The following is a 21,127-nucleotide window of genomic DNA, read 5'->3' as shown; positions in this document are numbered from 1 at the left end:
ACACAGTATAAAATACAAACAAAACTATACAAGCATAATGGGTTCAAAAGACACAAATAGAATAGCCATACCTGCTGTTTTGCATACAGTAGTCAAAATTTATCATTTCGTGCAATGTGTTTTTTCAAGACTGATTGTTTTCAACGCGCTTAACTAGACAATGCGGTGCTTTCTTCAGATTTATCGGATTCTGATTGGCTGAGAACATGTGTACAAATGTACACTGTCCTGCCCGAAAGGTTCAGGAAAATAAATTCGCTACCCGGCCATTGCCGGTCCCAAGCCCAGCCGTAAAAAGAGGCGAGGGTTGCATTGGCCGTGAAGCTAGCGCCCGCAACCCTTAAAGGGATACTATGAAAGTTTCAAGTCCATAGCCCCAGTGGTTACGAAACGTGCCGGGCTAACGGACGTGAGCAAATATTGCTCCTGTCCTAATATTTTTGCAGACCAGTGTATAAGAAAGTGTTAACATGAACATTATGGATTGGAGCATTCGGCGAGTCATCACTGCAGGTATCTGGGTTGAGGAATGCAACCAACGATATTTAACTACAGGTAGGAATCTCCATATGGTTCAGCTGCTGCGCTTGAAGTCTGCACCATTCTAAATTATACGAAACTATGAAGCCAACGAGGTGTTCACGTAAGACCTAACAGTACCCTGTGGACTGAATCAACAACAACCTCTTCAAGGGTGTCCCACCTTTACGTGTTTATGCATCCACCTCTCCGAGTGAATCAAGCCTTATACCAATATATGTACGAATCTAGTATGGACTGTACGTGCATATCCAATTGCACATGATATTTAAGCATATTCGGAACCACGTCATTAAATTATTTATTTATTTATCTATTCGTACACATGCGCCATGCGGTACATTTACAATAAGGAGTGCAGGTGCAGGTAAAAATTCATCCGTGAATTAAGAGACCCGGAGCATGGGCGTCGGGCCTCCTCTCCGAATGCGGAATGCAGATTGCTCCCGCATGGACACACTGTCACGCGTTTACACGTAGTTCATGTAATATTTCTATTTCATCGTTTTAGTTCTGCAAAAGTCGTTTCTGCACATCGTGCCAGTGGCGTCAGAAATCTTGCCAATACTATCTAGTATAAATCTAATGTCATTTCATAGTTAGCAATGTCTGCTTCACATGCTCTTTTCCAGTTAGGACCGGTAAACGCGCAGCCTTTTTCTGTTTCATGTACTTGATTGGTAATCAAGTCAGAGTGATCTGATGGATTATCAACCTCACGTCTTACTTTATTTTCATTGATAAACTCAAACAGAGTTTCTGAGACCATGAAATAGTCGAGTTTTGATGTGGTCCCATCAATTTTGCTTTCGAATGTATAATCAATATCTTTGAAATAGGTACCTAGAAACAGGGACTCCTTTGCGATAGACTACACTACCTTCCATTTCTGCACAACAAGGCTGCAACCAAGAATCTATGTTTAGGTTTTCGAACTTATTACATTTTTTTTCAGCACTTGAACGAATTGGTGTGTACATGTACGCTTTGATTTCTCGCGAACGCCAAACTTTTTTCGATCCATGGCTGAAATAGCTTTGATAAGGGGACCTCCATCCAAACTAAACTGCGAGAACATTGCATCTTGATACAAGGCCTATGCCAAAGATGACAAAACGAGGGCTGCATTCGGTTACAACATTCGTTTGAAACTTAAAAACTGCTCCGTACCTCAAAGCAATTAGAATCCCCTTTTGGACCGCGGCATGAATTCATTCACTCAGGTTTAGTTGTGTAGCTTTGAGACACCTGTTTTCACTGATTCTCCAGGGCCTGGTAAGAAGTACATGTATATGATGCTACCAGCAGTAACCCGCAGTCTCGTAAATTAACTTAAGAAGTGATGATTATTTCACAAAATCCTCCGTTGTCAAAACGAGGCTAATACACCATCCAATGAAACATTGTAAACAGGGTGTTTTTACACTCTTAGGAGGTTCCTCTTGACACTCTTAAAAATTAAAGATTTTGAGGTGTGTTTTTTTCGGCTAACACAAATATCATTCTACACTCCAAAAGGTTAATTGGGAATGGAAAGCCTTGCATCTACTGCGTTGTCCCTGATAAGATAACAATACTAGACGCATACATGTACTACCAATTAACTGTAGATGTGGATTCCTGGAAATCCCCATCCTTCATCCTGGATGAGATACATCATGCAGGTATACATCTGTATACATCAATAAATTTTCCTTGGAAACAAGTCGTTGAAAAAATATATCCAAATATTTAATATGCTTTTCACACACACATGATCATGTTAAAAGTCTTCTTCTTCATGACTAAACATGTTTTTCTCTTAAAGGGTCAACTTGGACACGAGATATGTTGCTTTTTCTGCAAAAGTAGCTTCCAGCAGCCCCATGACCTCTCCAAATAGAGGATTTTAAAAAAATCATTACACTCCTATTTTCGGACGCCTTATTCATAAAGACTAGTCTTTATGTATTCTTGCTTCAACGCAGAGTACATGTTTCTCTCCTGTTTTACATGCAAGATTTGTCTAGGCTTCCAGTGTGCAACAGCTCGATGGAGAACATATTAATTGATAAAAATGACCTACCTTTGCGGTCGGTGAACATGATATATCCAAAGACTGTCAGTCAGTTCAAATTACGATTGGTTGATAATTGTGACCCCTTTTAGTATATGTTGTTTAGTTGATGTGCTATACTCCAGTGAAGCTAGACAGCCTATAGCCTACTCCGTGGATTTTGCACGTTCCTCATCTGATTACCACAATATATACTGTGTGCAAGTAATACGTTATATACATCCGTTTGTAACGTCGGCCACAACCCTTTCTGGTCCTATTTTCGGACGCCTAATCACTTTCCGGATACCAATTCCAATTTTAAATCTCGATGGATAAAAAGGAGAAAAACCATGTAGAAATAACGTTTGTAAAGTGCTTGAGGAGTGTTTCTTTTATTCTTACTAAACACTGGTAGACTAAAATGATCGCATGGAACCTGTTCAATGTGTTCGCCGGGCTTCCGCTTTCGGCTGACGTATTTCTATCACAGTTGGGCGAAATAAATGCAGGCTAGATAGCCTGCACGCTGCCGTTATTAATATCGCCTCTTTGACTTTTTTCATACCTTTTTAAACCTATTTCAGGGGCGCTGCTATCTTTTGATCTTGGAGATAGGGGAGGAGGCAACTTTCTGAAATTTTTCGGCCAGAATCATTATCAAAACAATACAGCAGTAATAGTCGAAACAGTTAGAGTAAAAAACCGTGAATTGATATACATGTACACTGTAGTGTGTACGCTACGGTACACGTAGAGCCTACATGTAGCCTGTTATTCATTGCGGTTTTTTCCACCATTGACTAATAGTGCAAGATAAGTTTCCTGTGCGAAATGCGCATAATGACATACCAGACGAGGTAATATACAAAGGAGTTTGTTTTCCCGAAAAATATCTGTGGCCGGGTGCAATAAAGGGAAAATTTAAGCAGCAGATAAAGTTACACAAAGTCCCCAATAGGGGTCTCTTACATCCCACAGTACCTCGAAATAGTTCACGCTTGTACGAGGAATATATTTAGTGCGGAATTTGACACGACCAAGGACCATAGGACTGTCTAAAATTTCAAAAGCAATGTCCAAAACTGCCTCGCAGCATTCGCGAAAATTATTATCAGATCAGCATTAGTGTGATAACACAAGTGGCGGCGCATGGTGGCAAGCAGTGTCATTATTCTCCAGGCCACGTAAGTACTCCGCCCAAGATGTCGATTTCAGTTCGGCAAAAAGTGCAGAAAACTTTGAAACTTTGTCAGGAATGTAAGTTCTGAGTACACGGTCCATTATTTTCAGCTTGTACCCTCACCAAAGTTTTCATGAAAATACCAAAAACAGATTATCTGTTTTTGAAAATACTTATACTTATTCATACAATTTACTGAATCTTCGATTATTCGATTTTCTACGAATTTTTATCTACCAGGACGTGACCATATATGGCCTTCTATCGGCACACTGAACGGAAAGGCCACCAACATCACCAAAGGCGCGTAGTCTCTGGAAGATCTGACTGAACGATTTCCTGTTGGGTCTTCCAAGATATCAGCGCTTGGTGACAAACTCTACCAATAGCCCTCGAAAATGATAAGAATAGACAGGGACGAAGTTTGGAACCAGAGAATGGAGGAGTCAATACTAAAAAGCTGTTTTGGGGGGGAATGTAACATCACATTCGATTTATTTCAAAATGAAAATAGAGTGCGGCCCAGGATGGATTCGAACCCTTTCGACATCGGGTAAAAGAATCACTGTTGGCAGTGTAACCGTCTCGGCCAACGAGTAACATCGTTGGAGAGGCATCACAAATCGTCTTTAAACAGCATTACATGACTTAATTTCGCGAAATAATAGAGGTTGAAAGCCTTTCAATTAAGCAACGAGATAATCGAAAGTGCTTTTGCTGAAATTGGCCTGACCAATTTAAGTTGGTACAATGAGACTAGTGATATTAAGAAATATATACATGTATATATCTTAGAGGGCCTCTCAAAGATTTTTTGGATGCAATGCGAATCGGTGGATGATACGCAAACCGATGTTGGCATTTTGTGATTGGTCCTTTTCGATTATCTGATGACTTGTTTGACTCCCGAGGGGTAACGGTAACATTTGGCCCACTAACTGGGGAACGTGGCTTTTTCTCTTCGACTACCCTAGGCAATGGACGCATTATCAGGGATGTTGGTAATTTCTAAGGTAAATCCAAGTTTCCGCTTATTCTACTGCAGCCTGTGCTGCTGAATGTCCAATACATGTAGTTGGGATTCAGTCATGAAATTCATGTCCCCTTCCTGATATGGCCCCACAGCCAATGCAGGTCATATCCCGTCTTCTCTTCTGTTTACTCCAAGGTGTAACCGGTATTCTTTATTCTATTGATATTTTAGTATGTAGCGTACGAACACAACCTGCATATATCAACGTTGGCAAAGTAATATAACCTCCACTAGAAATGCCATCAGGTATTACAATAAACTAATTTCAATTTCGTATATAAATGGCATAAATATTCGAATATAAACCTAAATGGAAAACGTTACACGTAGGCTTCACGACCCCATGTTCATTTATACATTTTACCACCTGGTGCCACGTTAGTGTTAACAGACCACGTCGACCAGTTTAGCTGCATACAGTACTGCGCCCTTAGGCATTTTGCACCTTTGCTTCTTATCATGGCTAACGATCCAGCTTCCAAATCACTTGAAACAGCAACATTATCTGGAGACGACTACAAAACAGATTTCGACCCCAAAATCTTTTTGGAGAATTATCACAGGGATGAAAGCCGATTCATCAACAAGTTGTTAGAGATGTTTCATGGGCTCACAGGTAAGAACCAGTCTGTTATAATATGTTGTTTTTTTGGCATACATGTGGATGAAGTTCCATGTTGATTTAAAATACTTCAAAATATCAAAATATGCCAGGTGTGACGGCCATCATGTAGCCATGATTTCTAGAGGTGGAATCTAGGTACTAAAGGTACAGGAAAAAAGGTACGGAAATAAAGGTACAGGAAATAAAAGTACCGGAAATAAAGGTACCGGAAAAAAAGGTACTGGAAAAATAGGTACACAAAATGGCATAAATAGGTAAAAAAGGTACACAATAGTTTTTTAGATATCATTTGAATTCTCCCTTTTTCTATTCATAACTTTAACTTTATTTGTTGCGTAAGCATTGCATAGGCCTTAGAACTAGGTATATCAAATTTCCAGTGTACCGTTATGGTTTTCAAGAGTGAAAACACGGCTATCAAGATCATGATGATAGTAAAGATTCTAGGACAATTCCCTCTACAAAAGGGTTAACCGATAAATGTACCAATGTTCAAGTTAAATTGCAATTAATCAATTAACATTCATCATAGAGCTGGACCCAATTAACAATGTGCCTGGCCAATTAGGTCTTAACAGACAAATCATTAGATTTAAGACCAAACACAAGCTTTTTAGGGAAATTGGCGAGAATCTTCATGTGAAATGCCAGGTAGGATGCCAGGTGCGCCCCCACCCCCCTTTCCCAAGATCCTGGATCTGCCCCTAATAAGAATACGACTCGAGTATTTTAAAATTTAAGAGAACATGAATGTACATGTAGTTATTACCAAAAAAAACGTCAGCTCCCCTGTTGGGCAACTTCTTCCATGAATTTTCCTCAAATTCATTCCGTAACAAAATTGTCTGCAATGTATTAAACTATTTTAAGGCACCACCTTAGTCACAGAAGAAGAAAAGATTAAGACATAGGCCGAGTCTGAAACAGTTGAAGAGAATGATATCCTGAAAAAAAATTGTGTACCTTTTTTACCTATTTATGCCATTTTGTGTACCTTTTTTTCCGGTACAATTTTTTCCGGCACCTTTATTTCCAGTACTTTTATTTCCTGTACTTTTATTTCCTGTACCTTTATTTCCGTACCTTTTTTTCTGTACCTTTTTTTCCTGTACCTTTTTCACCGTATACCCTGGAGGTGTCCAGGTAGTTTTGCCCATGGGATGTCCGTTTTCAAACAATGGAGTAATTTTAGTGGCCTTAGTCTTTCAGCCTTGGGGAAGGGGAGGGGGGCTTGGGGTTCACGGTCAAATTCTAAAATGATCAATGAGTCCATGTTGAATTAAAAGACTTCAAAATGGAGACAAGACCACGATTGATTGTTTAAGCCTTTTAGCAGTTAAATTGTCAATGTTTGACTGCGACGCATCAAATACTGCGTGGGGTTGTGAATCTGAAATTTTGATAAGATATTCCGGACAGTCGGGCAAGTAAATGGTTAAAAATAAACTGGTAGTTGACCACGGACATTTTTTGATAATCGACAAATTAGACAGACTTTGATATTTCCACTCTTTTTTAGCCAACTGGCAGAAAAAACTCAAAACACGCCCCCTATTACCCAATTAGCAAAATTCGAAATTAACTTTTTCATCAAATAATTTCTTTATATATACATGTATATACATATATGTTTATTCGTACAAAACTAGTACAGATTGTTGTGCATAGTACAGATCAACTTGTCTTTGAACCTTAGTGCATTACAAAAACGTATCTTATGTATTGTTAAATAGTGCAAAGGAAGTCTATAATTTGTCCTAACTCTTCCTTTGATAAGAGACAATGACCGGAATCCCTCAATTTTAGTAGCTCTCTGATTTGCTGTGCCATTCTAAATGATTCAGTGTTCTCATCAACTCCATTTACAATTGAATATGAGTAATTTATGCGGACAGCGTCATATTTACAAAAACCATATTTCCGACTGATTTTGATAAAGTTTTTACTCAGGTACGACGCGCTTCCCTCCAGTAACAAGTTCTTACATAACATTAAGTAAATGTTATCTGATTTGAATATATGTTCGATGTATCTCAATGTCCTCCTTTCCAAAAGTGTCTCCATATCACAATCACTGATTATAAGCGGAATTAACTGATTATGAGTCCTACTCGGTATACACATAATCTTTCTTACACATTTCCTCCATGCTGTATATACATTTTCAATGTAATGAGATGTTGTGTCCCAGAACTGAAAACCATAATAGACAGGTAGCAAAACTCTTAAAGAGAGCATATCGAATGTCTGCATTTGCATGACCGAAGTACGCCATTACCATATTAGTCTTTTTATATAGTTCATTAATACCAAGGTCAGCTCTTCTACGCTGTACATCTGGACCTAACAGAAATCCGAGGTGGACCTCCGATTCCACTGCATATAACCTATTTCCGTCAAACATTATATAGTCTATTACGATATCTAAACCTTTGGCAAACACAATAAATTTACTTTTTTTCGCATTGAATGTTATCTTGTATCTAACGAGTATAATTTGGCAATTTTTAACATCCTTGTCAACGCCCAGATGGTGGGTGCCAGTATTATTACGTCGTCCGCATAGGCAAACACTCCGGCATAAACATGGCCTATGCGGCACCCCACTCCCGACTCCTGCATGCTCACCAGTGGGTGGTCTAAATACAGATTGAATAATATCGGTGACAATACACCACCTTGCTTCACCCCATTTGTGGCGGTGAACGGATTTGATACGAAATCTGCCCACTTCACGCTAATATGTTGATTTGTATACATGCAAGCTAAAAACCTTGCTATCGTTGGACATATTCCTCTATTAATCAGCTTTCGAAATAGCTTCACAAAGTTTACACAGTCAAAGGCCTTGCTTGCATCCAGGGTGACACAATATACCGGAGATCCTCTATTGTTATAGTATCTTATGACCTCGTTGACTACAAAGCTACAATCTGCTGTCGATAAGTTCTTTTTGAAACCGAACTGGGCGTCGCAAGACGCCAGTGCCTGGCTATGATTTCTGATGATGACATTGTCTAATATCTTCCCCAGAACGCTACTGAGAGATATACCGCGGTAGTTTTCTGAGGCGCTTAGGGATTTCCTACTGTCCTTAGGAATTGGAATTACCAAAGTTTTCAAGATTTTTAATATCTGTAGACTTGCCACAGCAAATATTTTTTCAATACCTCTCCAAATATGTACTTGAGAGTTAAAAACATGCACTCATCTAATTGATAGGCCTCGACCCTCCAACCTATGAATATTTACTAGTGGTCTTGTCTCAAATATCAAAATATGCCAGGTGTGACGGCCATCATGTAGCCATGATTTCTAGAGGTGTCCAGGTAGTTTTGCCAATGGGATGTCCGTTTTCAAACAATGGAGTAATTTTAGTGGCATTTGTCTTTCAGCCTTGGGGAAGGGGAGGGGAGCTTGGGTTTCACGGTCAAATTCTAAAATGATCAATGGGTCGTTCCCATACCCGACCCCCTTTAATACCAATGGCCACAAAATGTCAGCACACCTTTCCTGATAACACTGTCTGGCACCTGGAGCATGTATTCAATTAGGCGATATGGGAATTATGCAATTAGGCAATAGGCAAATAGGGTAATTAGGCGAAGTGACGACTGCAAAATGGCAATAGGGGAAATGGTTATGTAGCCGATAGGAATGACCTTTCACAGCACGTATTATATCAATTACTCACGCAAACACCTGTTGTAAATGAAAACCATGATATTACTATAAATGCAGGGACAGACAGGGAGTAAATGGCTTAGATGATACAAAATGGGGAAAGATGAAAATGTACAAAATAATACAACACTGCACTAACCTGTTGTAAATGAAAACCATGATATTACTATAAATGCAGGGACAGACAGGGAGTAAATGGCACAGATCTGTAGTGCCAAAGGCCTACATTCCCTGAAAGATTAACATAACAAAGCCCCATAGGCCTAGAAGGAATAACTATATTAGAATAACTAGGCCTAGACCCTTTAACCCCTTAATACATGGTAACACATTTCCCCCCCAACAAGAAAATTTCTCCCGAAATTTAGTGAAATTAAGTGCAGCAGTGAAAATGAATGAAATGGATGAAGAGATGATGGACAACACCGGACAAAGACAAAGACAAGACAAGCAGCATCAGTTTGGAATTCCGTTACAACCACAATTATTGTTAATATGGCTGAGAAGTTCCAACCCTGATTAAAGCACATATGACGTACATTTACGTGCTCTTATTAGCACATATTGTACCCAACAAACCAACATCAACAACTAGATATTCATAATCTGTACGACGTACTCTTTTTAGCACTCACAGTACTGAAATGAACAAATTGGAAATCAACAGAAGAAAATATTGAAATTCTTCTATCTCTCAAAATCAATTGGTGGCCTGGAGCGAAAAATACAATGAATTACATGTATAATTAATTCAAAGACCCACAACCCACCAAATGACCACTTACAAGGCAAAATCATGAAATACTAGTCAGAATTTATTTATTTATTTTTTTTTTTTTATAAAGAATACAGAATTATATCGCAGCATGACTAATCATCCTGATATGAAATGAGTTATTAGAAGTATAAAACTGACTGCACAATCTGGCTATGATAATAGTCGAATCGCAGCATCCAAGGCGATTGAATTGGCCTTGAATACTGGATCCTGTAGAATCTCACGAAGCATCGAAATTTTTAACTGCCAATCTGGAACAGACACTTGACCAGACATCACCCAATCACCAGATGTCGTCCAAGCTGGCTGACGTCTTGTACGCTGAGGACGGGCTGGTCTGACAGGCAATGGTGATGATCTGGCAGAAGACCGAGAAGAATCAGACAAGGAACTGTCATCAGTCTCATCGTCAGAACTCTCAACCACCTTCGTGTAAGGCAAAGCCGGCGTAGGCTGATCCACCTCAGATTCACCCTTATTACTCAAAGACCTGTGGGGTCTAGGAACAGGTTTCACTGTTGATGGAGAATCAACCGCCCTCTCGGCTGCTGGAGAATAGGAAAGTTCCACGCCAGAGACTGGCAATAGCAGATTCCGGTGGAGAGTTTTCTTCACCCCTGAATCGGAAGATACAATGAAGACAGGAATCTCCGAATTCGGTTGCTCTAAAATCGTGAACAAGTCATCTTCCCACTTGTTCGCAAGCTTATGTTTGCCACGATCACCAAGTCTACGAACCAGAACCCTATCGCCAACCTGCAAGACAGCACCTCTCACCCTAAGGTCGTAATTGCGCTTCTGTCTAACTCGAGAAGCCTCCATCTCCTTCTGAGCCAAGGAGTAAGCACCTGCAAGACGTGAACGAAGGTCATCCACAAACTTGACCTTGGAGGTAGAAGAAGACGAAGAAAGAAGAGTCCCAAAGGTAACATCAGCAGGGAGACGGGGCTCGCGGCCAAACAATAGATAAAAGGGAGAAAATCCAGTAGAGTCATGGCAAGAGCTGTTGTAAGCATGAACCATACTAGGGACAAACTTTTTCCAATCCTTTTTACTCTGAGAAGGGAGTGTACCGAGCATATTCAACAACGTGCGGTTGAACCTTTCGCACAAACCGTTGCCCATGGGATGGTATGGAGTGGTTCGGGACTTTGAAATATTCATTATCTTACACAACTCCTGAATGACCTTGCCCTCAAAATTTCGCCCTTGATCACTATGGAGGCGTTCAGGAATTCCATAATGCACAATATAGTTATCAAACAGCACTCTGGCTGTGGTAGTCGCAGTTTGACTCCTAGTCGGTATGGCCTGAGCATACTTGGAAAAATGATCCGTTATGACTAAGATATTCTCATAGCCATGAGAAGGTTCCAAGGACAAGAAGTCCATGCAAACTAACTGCATTGGTGCAGTTGTGGTGATGTTCACCAGAGGTGCACGCTCAGGCAAGTGAGGCGACTTCCGCCGAATACAAGAAAGACAATTATGAACGTAACGCTCGACATCTGAAGTCATACCAGGCCAATAAAACCTACGTTTAATAAAATCTGTCGTCCGATCACGACCGAGATGACCCAAATGGTCATGAAACCCTTCTATGACTTGTGAACGAAATGCAGATGGAACGATGATTTGTTGATATGGTTGGTCATTGATGATAGTATTGCGACAAAGCAAACCATCAACAAGAGACAGATTAGACCAAAAGCGACATAAACGAGATAAGTCTTTGTCCTGAACATCGGATAAAAGACTTTTGCTTGGACATTTATCAGACTCGACCCAAGAAATTAACCTACTCGAAGTTGCATCAGCTCGCTCGCAGATCAACTTTAGGCCAAGGAGAATCCTCACAATTCATAGTCAAGTCTGGTATAGAAAGACAAAGTGAATCAACAAACCCATCAACATGTGATGACTGACAAATAGCCTGAACACTCTCGGACTCAACCTTTTCCCAAGGGATTCGAGAGAGGCTATCGGCATCGACATTTGATGTTCCAGGTACGTACGAAATATCAAAATCAAAACAAGAGAGTTCAGCCAGCCAGCGATGCCCAGTGGCATCCAACTTGGCCGATGTAAGAACGTAGGTCAAAGGATTGTTATCAGTTTTCACTGAGAACCGATGACCGTATAGATAGTCATAAAATTTCTCAGTAACGGCCCATTTGAGGGCGAGAAACTCAAGCTTATACGCTGAATAATTCTTCTCAGCCTTGTTAAGACTACGGCTAGCAAAAGAAATGACACGCCGATGACCATCCTGAACCTGATATAAAATAGCTCCAAGCCCCGTAGAGGACGCATCTGTATGGAGTTCAAAAGGGAGGGAAAAGTCAGCAAAGCCAAGAACTGGAGAGTTTGATAAAATCGACTTCATGTTGTCGAAGGCCGACTGCTGCTCCTCTCCCCAATAAAAAGGAGTACAAACAGGTTTCTTGGCTCCCTTCTTGGTCTTAGTGCCAGTAGGAGGAAGAAGATCATTCAATGGACGGACTAAGGACGAAAATCCCTTGACGAAACGTCTATAATACCCCGCAAAACCAAGAAACCTTCGAACGTCCTCTGACCTCTGAGGAACAGGCCAGGAGGTAATGGCCTCAATCTTATCGTTATCAGGCTCAATGCCAGACGCTGAAACAGAATGACCCAAATATTTAATATTCTCCATAAGAAATGAGCACTTAGAAGGTTTGAGTTTCAAACCGCACTCCCTCAAACGGGTAAAAACATGCTCTAAGCGCTCCAGATGCTCCTCTATGGACCTTGAAAAGATGACGATGTCGTCCAAATAGATAAGGCATTCACGCAGATGAATATCCTGAAGGCAACGCTCCATCATACGTTGAAAAGTGCTGGGTGCATTGCACAAGCCAAATGGAAGAACATTAAATTCATAAAACCCAAGATTTCCAGCCGTGAACGCCGTCCTTTCCTTATGACTTTCATCAAGTTCACATTGCCAATATCCACAACGGAGATCAAGAGAGGTAAAATACTTGGCACCAGATAAACAATCAAGAGTCTCATCGAGACGAGGCAAGGCGTAAGAGTCCCGGATGGTACGGCGGTTAAGCTGACGAAAATCCACACATAGGCGGAGACTCTTGTCCTTTTTACGCACCAGGACCATGTTGGAAGCCCAAGGACTCTTAGAGTGCCTGATGACACCTGCCTGCAACATTTGGTCCAGATGTGACCTCACTTCATCAAACATGGAAGGTGGAATACGACGAAAACGTTGTTTAAAAGGGATTGTGTCATTTAACTCAATGCGATGGGTGACTAGATTGGACCGATCAAGATCAGTGTTTGATAAAGAAAAGACATCAGAATACTTCATCAACAAGGAACGCAAGTCAGACTGAATAGTATCTGCTGAAATGTGTGACAAGTCAATGGCTTGTAGCAACTGGTTTTGATGTTCAGTGTAAGGTGAAGCCTGGACTACACTATCATTCACCAAATTCAAAGACTGAATAATTGAAGGTTGATAATCTGAAGGAATACAAACAGAAGGATCTAATGGATCACGCTCCGACACAGACTCTGCCCGAACAAGACGACATAGGACAGTACGTCCAGGAATCGTGACAGCTTTCCTACTGTGGTTATAGACACAACAACCAACCCTTTCCTTTTTGTGTCCATCAAGACCAAGAAAGGTGGGTACAATTATAACATCACCAGGCAATCGGGCACCAGGAATAGCCTCAGCCATCACCGAAGTTTCACCAAGAAGACGACCATGGGTGCTACAGAAACCAGAGACCCTGGCCTGAGTATCTGGAGGCAAAGTGACAGGACTCAAAGTCACAACATTTCCAACAATAGCATTACGGGAAGTGACCAAAGCGGAAATCGCAAGTTTCCAGGGCTTAGGCAAGCTTAACCCAGGATCAAAATTACAAAGTGAAAGGATGTTGGTGCCAACCAAAACAGGAACCTTGAAATTGTAAGTGGTATCTGGAACGACCAGCAAAGGTATGTCAAAGTAACGATCAGAAAAAGGACGTTTCACTCTAACCTCTATGTATCCATGGTAAGGAAGTCGTGCACCATTAGCACCGCGAACTTGTAACAGGTTGTCTAAGGAATGCAAGGGAAGATCAGCGAACTGATTTTGATACGCTGAAACAGAAATTGTGCTGACCATAGAACCAGTGTCTAAAAGACAAGTGAAGATCTTGTCTTCAATAGAAATATGTGACTCGTTAGAGTTGCCAACAAGTTTTGATGGAAGTTTTTTAGCCTTACTGATAGGACCCGGAATGGGACGCCGAGTTTTGACAACAGGAGGCGGAGACCTTTTACGTGGTTTGGGACTGGTTGACCTCAAAGAAGAACGACTTTCACGCAGAGGAAAGGGACCATCAGAAACATGGCAACCAAAGGGAGGTCCCTCTACTCTGGTGCCTTCGAGTTTGTCGAAGCCTGGATTTGGGGTTTTGAAACTAGGGGTTTGGTACATTTCCTTTTATAATGGCCTTTCTCCCCACAGTTGAAGCAAGTAACATTTTGTAACCGCCTGTAAGTCAATGACTTCACCTGGGTGGCCAATTGATCCACCTTCTCTGTCAATGATGCGGACTCAGGCACTGTCACTTGCTGAGACTGAACAGAAGTGACACTAGAAGATTTAGACATAGAGACTGAAGTTGGTTGAGGTACAGAAAATTCCACTTCAAGAATACGAGCCTTTCTGACAAGTGCCTCGTAGGCATGCCCGTCATCATAGGAATGACGAAGGCCAAGGCGTACACGCTCATCTCGGATACCTGACCAGAACTTGGTCCGGAGCATGTCGGCCTTGGAATTGGAAATGTCAGATTGCTCCGACAGAGTTGTCAATATGTCTTCAAGACGACAACTCCAGGAGGCTATATTTTCCTCGGTCGACTGCCGAGCAGAATAAAACTGCTCCAATAACCTCTCACTAGGTAACACATTGCCAAACACAATGTTGAACTTAGTGAGGAGGTCTGAAATAGTGACATCCTCACCCATGTTCATAAGAACATCAGAAGCTGGAGAACGCAGGGACTGGCGAATGGCCTGCAGAACAATGAATTCCGACTCCGATCTCTGGAGGCAACGAACCTCATACCGCCATTGGTTAAAAGACACTGTATTCTTTGACTGAGTACCCGAAAATGTTGCAATTCTTGGTTTAGTTAGGTACATGGCTTGCCCAGAGGTACTAACACCAATTGGTTGCCTATCAGCAGAAGGAATCCTAGAACCCTGACCTGAAGAAAGCAACATGCCCTGATCAATGATAGGACCAGACAAAGCACTATGTCTCATTACTGAAGAAGGAATAACAGTAGATGAACTTGATAAACCAGCACCATGTTGATCTATAGTTGATGATGAGGCGCGGTGCCTAAGGAATGGACTATTAGGATCATCAACCATTGGCTCAGAATAAGTCAATTTCTTTCTAAAATTATTGGGACAAAACCCTTGAACAGCAGAAGAAGTCACAGAATGAGGTACAATATTCGAAGGAGTAGGAGTGGGCATTGATCTACCCAAATTGAAGTCAGGCGGTGGCATATTAGAATACGATGTTCTAACAGCATGAAAACCAGTTCGCTGAAGTGAAGGAGGAATCACAGTGGGAGAAACCAGAGTGACACCTAATCCTGACGTAGAATGAGTAGAGGCTGACCTGCCCAAGTCGGCGTGTGCTGTGGAAAACATTGGACTAGACACGGACCTACTTAAATCCGGTGAAGGGGAAAACATGGAACCATGTGAAGATTGGCTGGGGCGACCAGAACCAATCACACCAGGATTTGGTGAAGTCTTATCAAATTGAACCCTCCGTGGGTCTTGCCTATGGCCAAAAACACAGCCCTCCTCCAATGAGGGATAGGCTGAAGTCTCAAGAGGAGTACTGAATTGAGTATGTGCTATTGAATTATCCTGGTTGCTGTAAGAGAAGGAGGGATCCTTTGCTATTTCAAGGCACAGTTTTTGCTTCATTTTAGGACTCAGGCCTCTCAATTGGCTGATCAAACCTTGAACCTCAGACTCATCTATGGATTCTATGTCCACACAGGTGGAGTCCTCCCTTTTTAACGACATGACGGACAGATGACGACGAACAATGTAGGTTGAAGAACAGAATCCTAATGTAGGATGTACTAAAATATGTCAATTAACGGACTTTTAATGTATAATATGACGGACTGTTGTTTTAGTATAATAATAATATGAGATATAGAATTCTCCCTTATTTTATCTCATATATACATGATGGACTGACACTGACTGCAAATGACTGAAAAATATGACAGACAAACAACAAGCATATGACTAATGGAGGATTAACCACATAATTTTGAATGAATGAATAATGCAAACAATAATAAATGGATGATTAATCGAAAAATGAATGAATTGAAAATGAATGAATGGGTGAAATGAAATGCAAAATAAAGCCTATATGAAATAAACACACCCCGTAACCAGTAATTTATTTTCCCCAGACTCTGATACCAGAGCACAAGAATTAACTAGAGTTTAACCTGAACTCAAAGTGAAAACCAGAATTCAAAACCAGAATTCCTAACTAAAAGAGTTGATGGTCAAATGTGTTGCCCAAGGACGTAAACACCAAAATACCGATCACAGGTAGTGCATCATACACAAAAGAGCAATACAAATAAAATAAAATACCAAGTAATGAAATCAGATTACATACATGTAAGGTAATTCTAAATACATTTTACAGGCAGTGATTTGTAACTGAATAAAATGCACAGAATAAGATGTACATGTTTCACATGCTACCAGAACTGTTCACACTTACAAAATCAAAACACAACAGTCACAGAGCCAGTTGATCACAATAATTATTCAATCCAAAATGAAGCGAACGTATTCCATTACGACGCGAAAGTATTCTAGCGCAACGCGAAAACGTACAGAATAGGGTTAAACAAACAGCGCTGAAGGATCCAGAATGAAATTTTAATCGTATACGAATTATCTCACAGCCGTCGACGTAGTGGCCATCTCGATGTCAGCTTGGAGTGGTTTCTTACAGGTGGTATGGGGCGTGTCAGCTTGGGTGCGTGAGATCTCGGTGGAACCTCCAAATGTAGCCGATAGGAATGACCTTTCACAGCACGTATTATATCAATTACTCACGCAAACACCTGTTGTAAATGAAAACCATGATATTACTATAAATGCAGGGACAGACAGGGAGTAAATGGCTTAGATGATACAAAATGGGGAAAGATGAAAATGTACAAAATAATACAACACTGCACTAACCTGTTGTAAATGAAAACCATGATATTACTATAAATGCAGGGACAGACAGGGAGTAAATGGCACAGATCTGTAGTGCCAAAGGCCTACATTCCCTGAAAGATTAACATAACAAAGCCCCATAGGCCTAGAAGGAATAACTATATTAGAATAACTAGGCCTAGACCCTTTAACCCCTTAATACATGGTAACAGTTATATAAACCATCGATCAAGTATGGATTAAAGAATGATCGTTATAACTTAATGTCACCGAAAGTTTTTAATGGAGTTCATCGGCGGGTTCCGAATATGATGATGATGATGATGATGATGATGATGATGATGATGATGATGATGATGATGATTACGAACATTATTGATGAAATATTTATGTGCATTTTTCTTCAGCTGCGGCAGGAATTCGTGATGGTAGCAGACTCCTTGATGTAGGGTCTGGCCCGAGTATCTATTCTGTCATTTCCGCTGGAAGTCGATGTTCAGAGATCGTCTGCTCAGATTATGGAACTCAAAATCTGGATGAAATCCTAAAATGGGTGAATGGTGACCCTGATGCCCACAACTGGCAACAATGCTTCGAATACGTGTGCTCACTAGAAGGAAAAAGGTATGTACGATAATATGTTTGAATTTATTTGCTGTTAATTCGAGGCGCCTCGGTTTTGACCTCCATTTTACATGCAGCGGTGTTTGGTGAGACGACAAATAAGTCCAGTTCGATATCAATTCTTTACATCACTCGATTCTTGGAAACCGCTTGAAACACTATGCCATGTTGCCGACCTTACCGAAACTTTGTCTCGTTTCAGCGATGAATGGAAACTCAGACAAGACCACATCCGGCAAGCAATCAAACTGGCCGTACCATGTGATGTTCACCAAGACAACCCATTGGCTCCGTTGGTCTTGGAACCCTTCGACGTCATCACATCCAGCCTCTGTTTCGATGCAGCGTGTTGTGACGAATCATCATTCAGGAGTGCTGTTAAACACGTGATCTCACTTCTCAAGCCTGGGGGAACATTCTTCATGGCCGGGGTTAATGGTGGAACGTTCTACTATGTCGGTAACAAGAGGTTCAACGCCTTGCCATTAACCGACGAGATAATCGAAAGTGCTTTTGCTGATGTTGGCCTGACCAATTTACGTTGGCACAGTGTGACTAGTGACATTGAGAAATATACCTTTGAGGGCATCCCAGCTGATTTTTCTGAAGTGTTTGCGGTCAGTGCAACGCGAATCAGTGGATGATTCGCGAACCGTGAATCTCACACTGAAGTCCAGCCACTAGCTATAAACATGGTCCTCCTATATGGATCGTACAATGTAGATGGACATCTAGCTGACAGCTCCTCAACGTAACGAGGCTATGTATGGTTTTCAAACTTTTTCATTTCTGGTTCTAGCGTTTCTTGTATTAAATTCTGATTTCTTTCTTAATCAGTTTTGGTGAGTGAAACATACCCTCCTTTTGGAAAGCTATTCATTTTATGTTTGAAGGCAAATTCTACGGTGGCTGTAAAAGGCCACGCAAAATCTTTTTTTAGAATGCCCGAATTTATTTTTTATAACTCGAGCGCTCGACTTATATCTCGAGCGCTCGACTTACGTAAAGGTCACGCAAAATCTTTTTTAGAATGCCCGAGTTTATTTTTCATAACTCGAGCGCTCGAGTTATCATAACGACCAGACGGATGATGACGTATTTCAATTAGGTAAGACTATACCACAAACTTCTCTGCTAAAACGCACCGAATTTCAAGTTGGGTGAGACCGAGATTGAAGAGATCAACAACGATGGACTGCATCTTGATACAGCCTCATTATGATAACTCGAGCGCTCGAGTTATGAAAAATAAACTAAAAAAGATTTTGCGTGACCTTTACGTAAGTCGAGCGCTTGAGATATAAGTCGAGCGCTCGAGATATAAGTCGAGCGCTCGAGTTATAAAAAATAAATTCGGGCATTCTAAAAAATATTTCGCGTGGCCTTTTACAGCCACCGTAAAATTCAGTAACGTGAGCCGTCAAATTGTCGGCCGATAGCTGTCATTGTGATATCATGAGCAACGAAGCATGAGTAGGTTTTGCAATACACACGCATTGCATTAGCGCAATACAGTACAACCTCTCTATTGCGGACACCCATGGGACTGGGCGTTGGTGTTCGTAATGTCGAGGTGACCATCGGCCGATAGCTGTCATTGTGGTATCATGAGCAACGTATCATGAGTAGGTTTTGCAATACCCACGCATTGCATTAGCGCAAAGTACACTACAGTAAAACCTCTCTATTGCGGACACCCATGGGACTGGGCGGTGGTGTCCGTAATGTAGAGGTGACCTTAATAGGGAGGTTATACCTTTATTAAACTACAAATCAAGCTTTATTCTTTGCAATTAGAGCACAAGAGGACAAACCACTCAATGGACTGCAATTAATGTTAGAATATACAGTAGCTTGACAATGTGGTGCACAGTGAAGATAATTAATCGAAACATTCGGTTTTAATTAGGAGAGCAACGGACATTAAATTCACTCCACCCTGTAATTAACTGAACACAGTGTCTAATTATGTTCGTCAAATACCCAAACTTCACACCCGTTAGGTCTAATTGACTACCAAAGTGAACACTGCAAGTCATTGTTTTTGTTTGCTCTCCGTAATTGTGAGGTGATTGGTCCAAAAAGTCACCATGGCCGTGCCCGCAATTCGGAGTAGAGAGGTGTCCGCCCTATAGAGGTTTTGGTAAAAGCAAATGACTTTGAAAAAATCGGGACTGAACGAACATGTCCGTGCTGCGGAGGTGTCTGCAAGGGGAGGTTCTACTGTATTCATATTTACTAGCAAATACCCATGCTCCGCACGATGTTGAGGCGAGTGATATGTTGTGAATTTGGGTGTGGCCATGTAGGGCTTACGCTAGTCAGTTGAAGAGTCATTGTCTGTGGAGGGTATGTTGAGCTGAATTGTCTTAGGAAGTGATGTATGCATTTAGTTTGTTATAGGATTTCTTTAAATACTACATTCCTTGTTATTGTTCTTTCATCTCGCACTTCTTGAGTGTGTCGGATGAGACTAAAAACCGTGGTCCCTTGTACCTGAGTGTCTATGCCAGGGCCAGTAAAAGATTCCATATAGATGGTGGAGTCCATACCTCCGGCAAAAATCCAATAGGGTTACGACGCCGGTAATGATATGATATGATATGATATGATTGAGTGTTGGTGGTGTCGACTTAGACGTATACGTGTTTGAATGTCCTGGCTCTGGAGAAGGCCATTCACAGTTGGGCACGAGCAAAGAACAGGCACGTGTTGGACTAAAAGTAAACCCGAGCAATAGCACAATGGGGAGAACAAAAGACAAAGTGGCATATGATAGAGGTGCCCATCGTCCGCCTGGGGGCCAACCGTCGCTTGAAGAAAAAAACTAAAAGAGCTCATCCATCCGTCGGGGACCAACCGTCTACTCTATTCGCCGGGGGCCAACCGTCTACTCTAGTTGGAAGGCCAGTTGTTTGGGGGGGGGGGGGGGGGGCAGGCCGATCCACCGTCGTTGTGCGTATATCTATCCTTCACCGCTAATAACTCCCCCCTGATTGACCGTAAGAAGGGCTGTTACTTTATCGGTAGTCTCCCTGCATTCCCTTCCTTTCCCACGCGTCCTATGTCGCGACAACACTAACATTACACTCACTCGTGGTTGTCGCACGAGACACGCACTGAAAGCCATCATGACTGAAGACCAGGTGTTCAATGAGTAACGGTTCCAGGGATGCTGACCTGACCCAAATGCACAGTGCTTGTTGTATAGAACGAGGGTAACCTGATCCGGAGGTTGGCAGTATCAATTCAGGCCGTCAATCGATTACTTTGTGTCGAGCAATTTGATTGGCCACCCGTTTATGATGGTGCGTCCGACATATTACCTGGCGGGAGTTATCGGCTGTGAA

At 41.5% G+C, this 21,127-nt stretch overlaps 2 protein-coding genes across 4 annotated transcripts in view; one reads left to right on the top strand and one right to left on the bottom strand.

Moving 5' to 3' along the window:
• Nucleotides 1-2,720, bottom strand: part of LOC135499312 (supervillin-like) — a 150,048-nt gene extending 147,328 nt beyond the window's left edge. For 2 of the 3 annotated variants that reach the window (XM_064790036.1, XM_064790038.1), the window contains exon 1: nt 2,606-2,720. In XM_064790036.1, the coding sequence (XP_064646106.1) occupies nt 2,606-2,624 (19 nt within the window). In that variant the 5' untranslated portion in view covers nt 2,625-2,720. The remainder of the gene's footprint in view (nt 1-2,605) is intronic. The other variant, XM_064790037.1, reaches the window with a different exon arrangement.
• Nucleotides 2,721-5,145: 2,425 nt separating this feature from the next.
• LOC135499839 (nicotinamide N-methyltransferase-like) lies at nt 5,146-20,197 on the top strand. The gene is made up of 3 exons (XM_064790812.1): nt 5,146-5,407; nt 17,561-17,777; nt 17,980-20,197. Exons 1-3 carry the CDS (start codon nt 5,251-5,253, stop codon nt 18,419-18,421), a joined length of 816 nt encoding a protein of 271 aa, XP_064646882.1. The 5' UTR covers nt 5,146-5,250; the 3' UTR covers nt 18,422-20,197.
• The last annotated feature ends 930 nt before the right edge of the window (nt 20,198-21,127 follow it).

The sequence above is a fragment of the Lineus longissimus genome, chromosome 15, assembly GCF_910592395.1.
Source record: "Lineus longissimus chromosome 15, tnLinLong1.2, whole genome shotgun sequence".
Lineage (NCBI taxonomy): Eukaryota > Metazoa > Nemertea > Pilidiophora > Heteronemertea > Lineidae > Lineus > Lineus longissimus.
The sequence above is the reverse complement of the archived record's forward strand: the minus strand, read 5'-3'. Positions and strand labels throughout refer to the sequence as shown.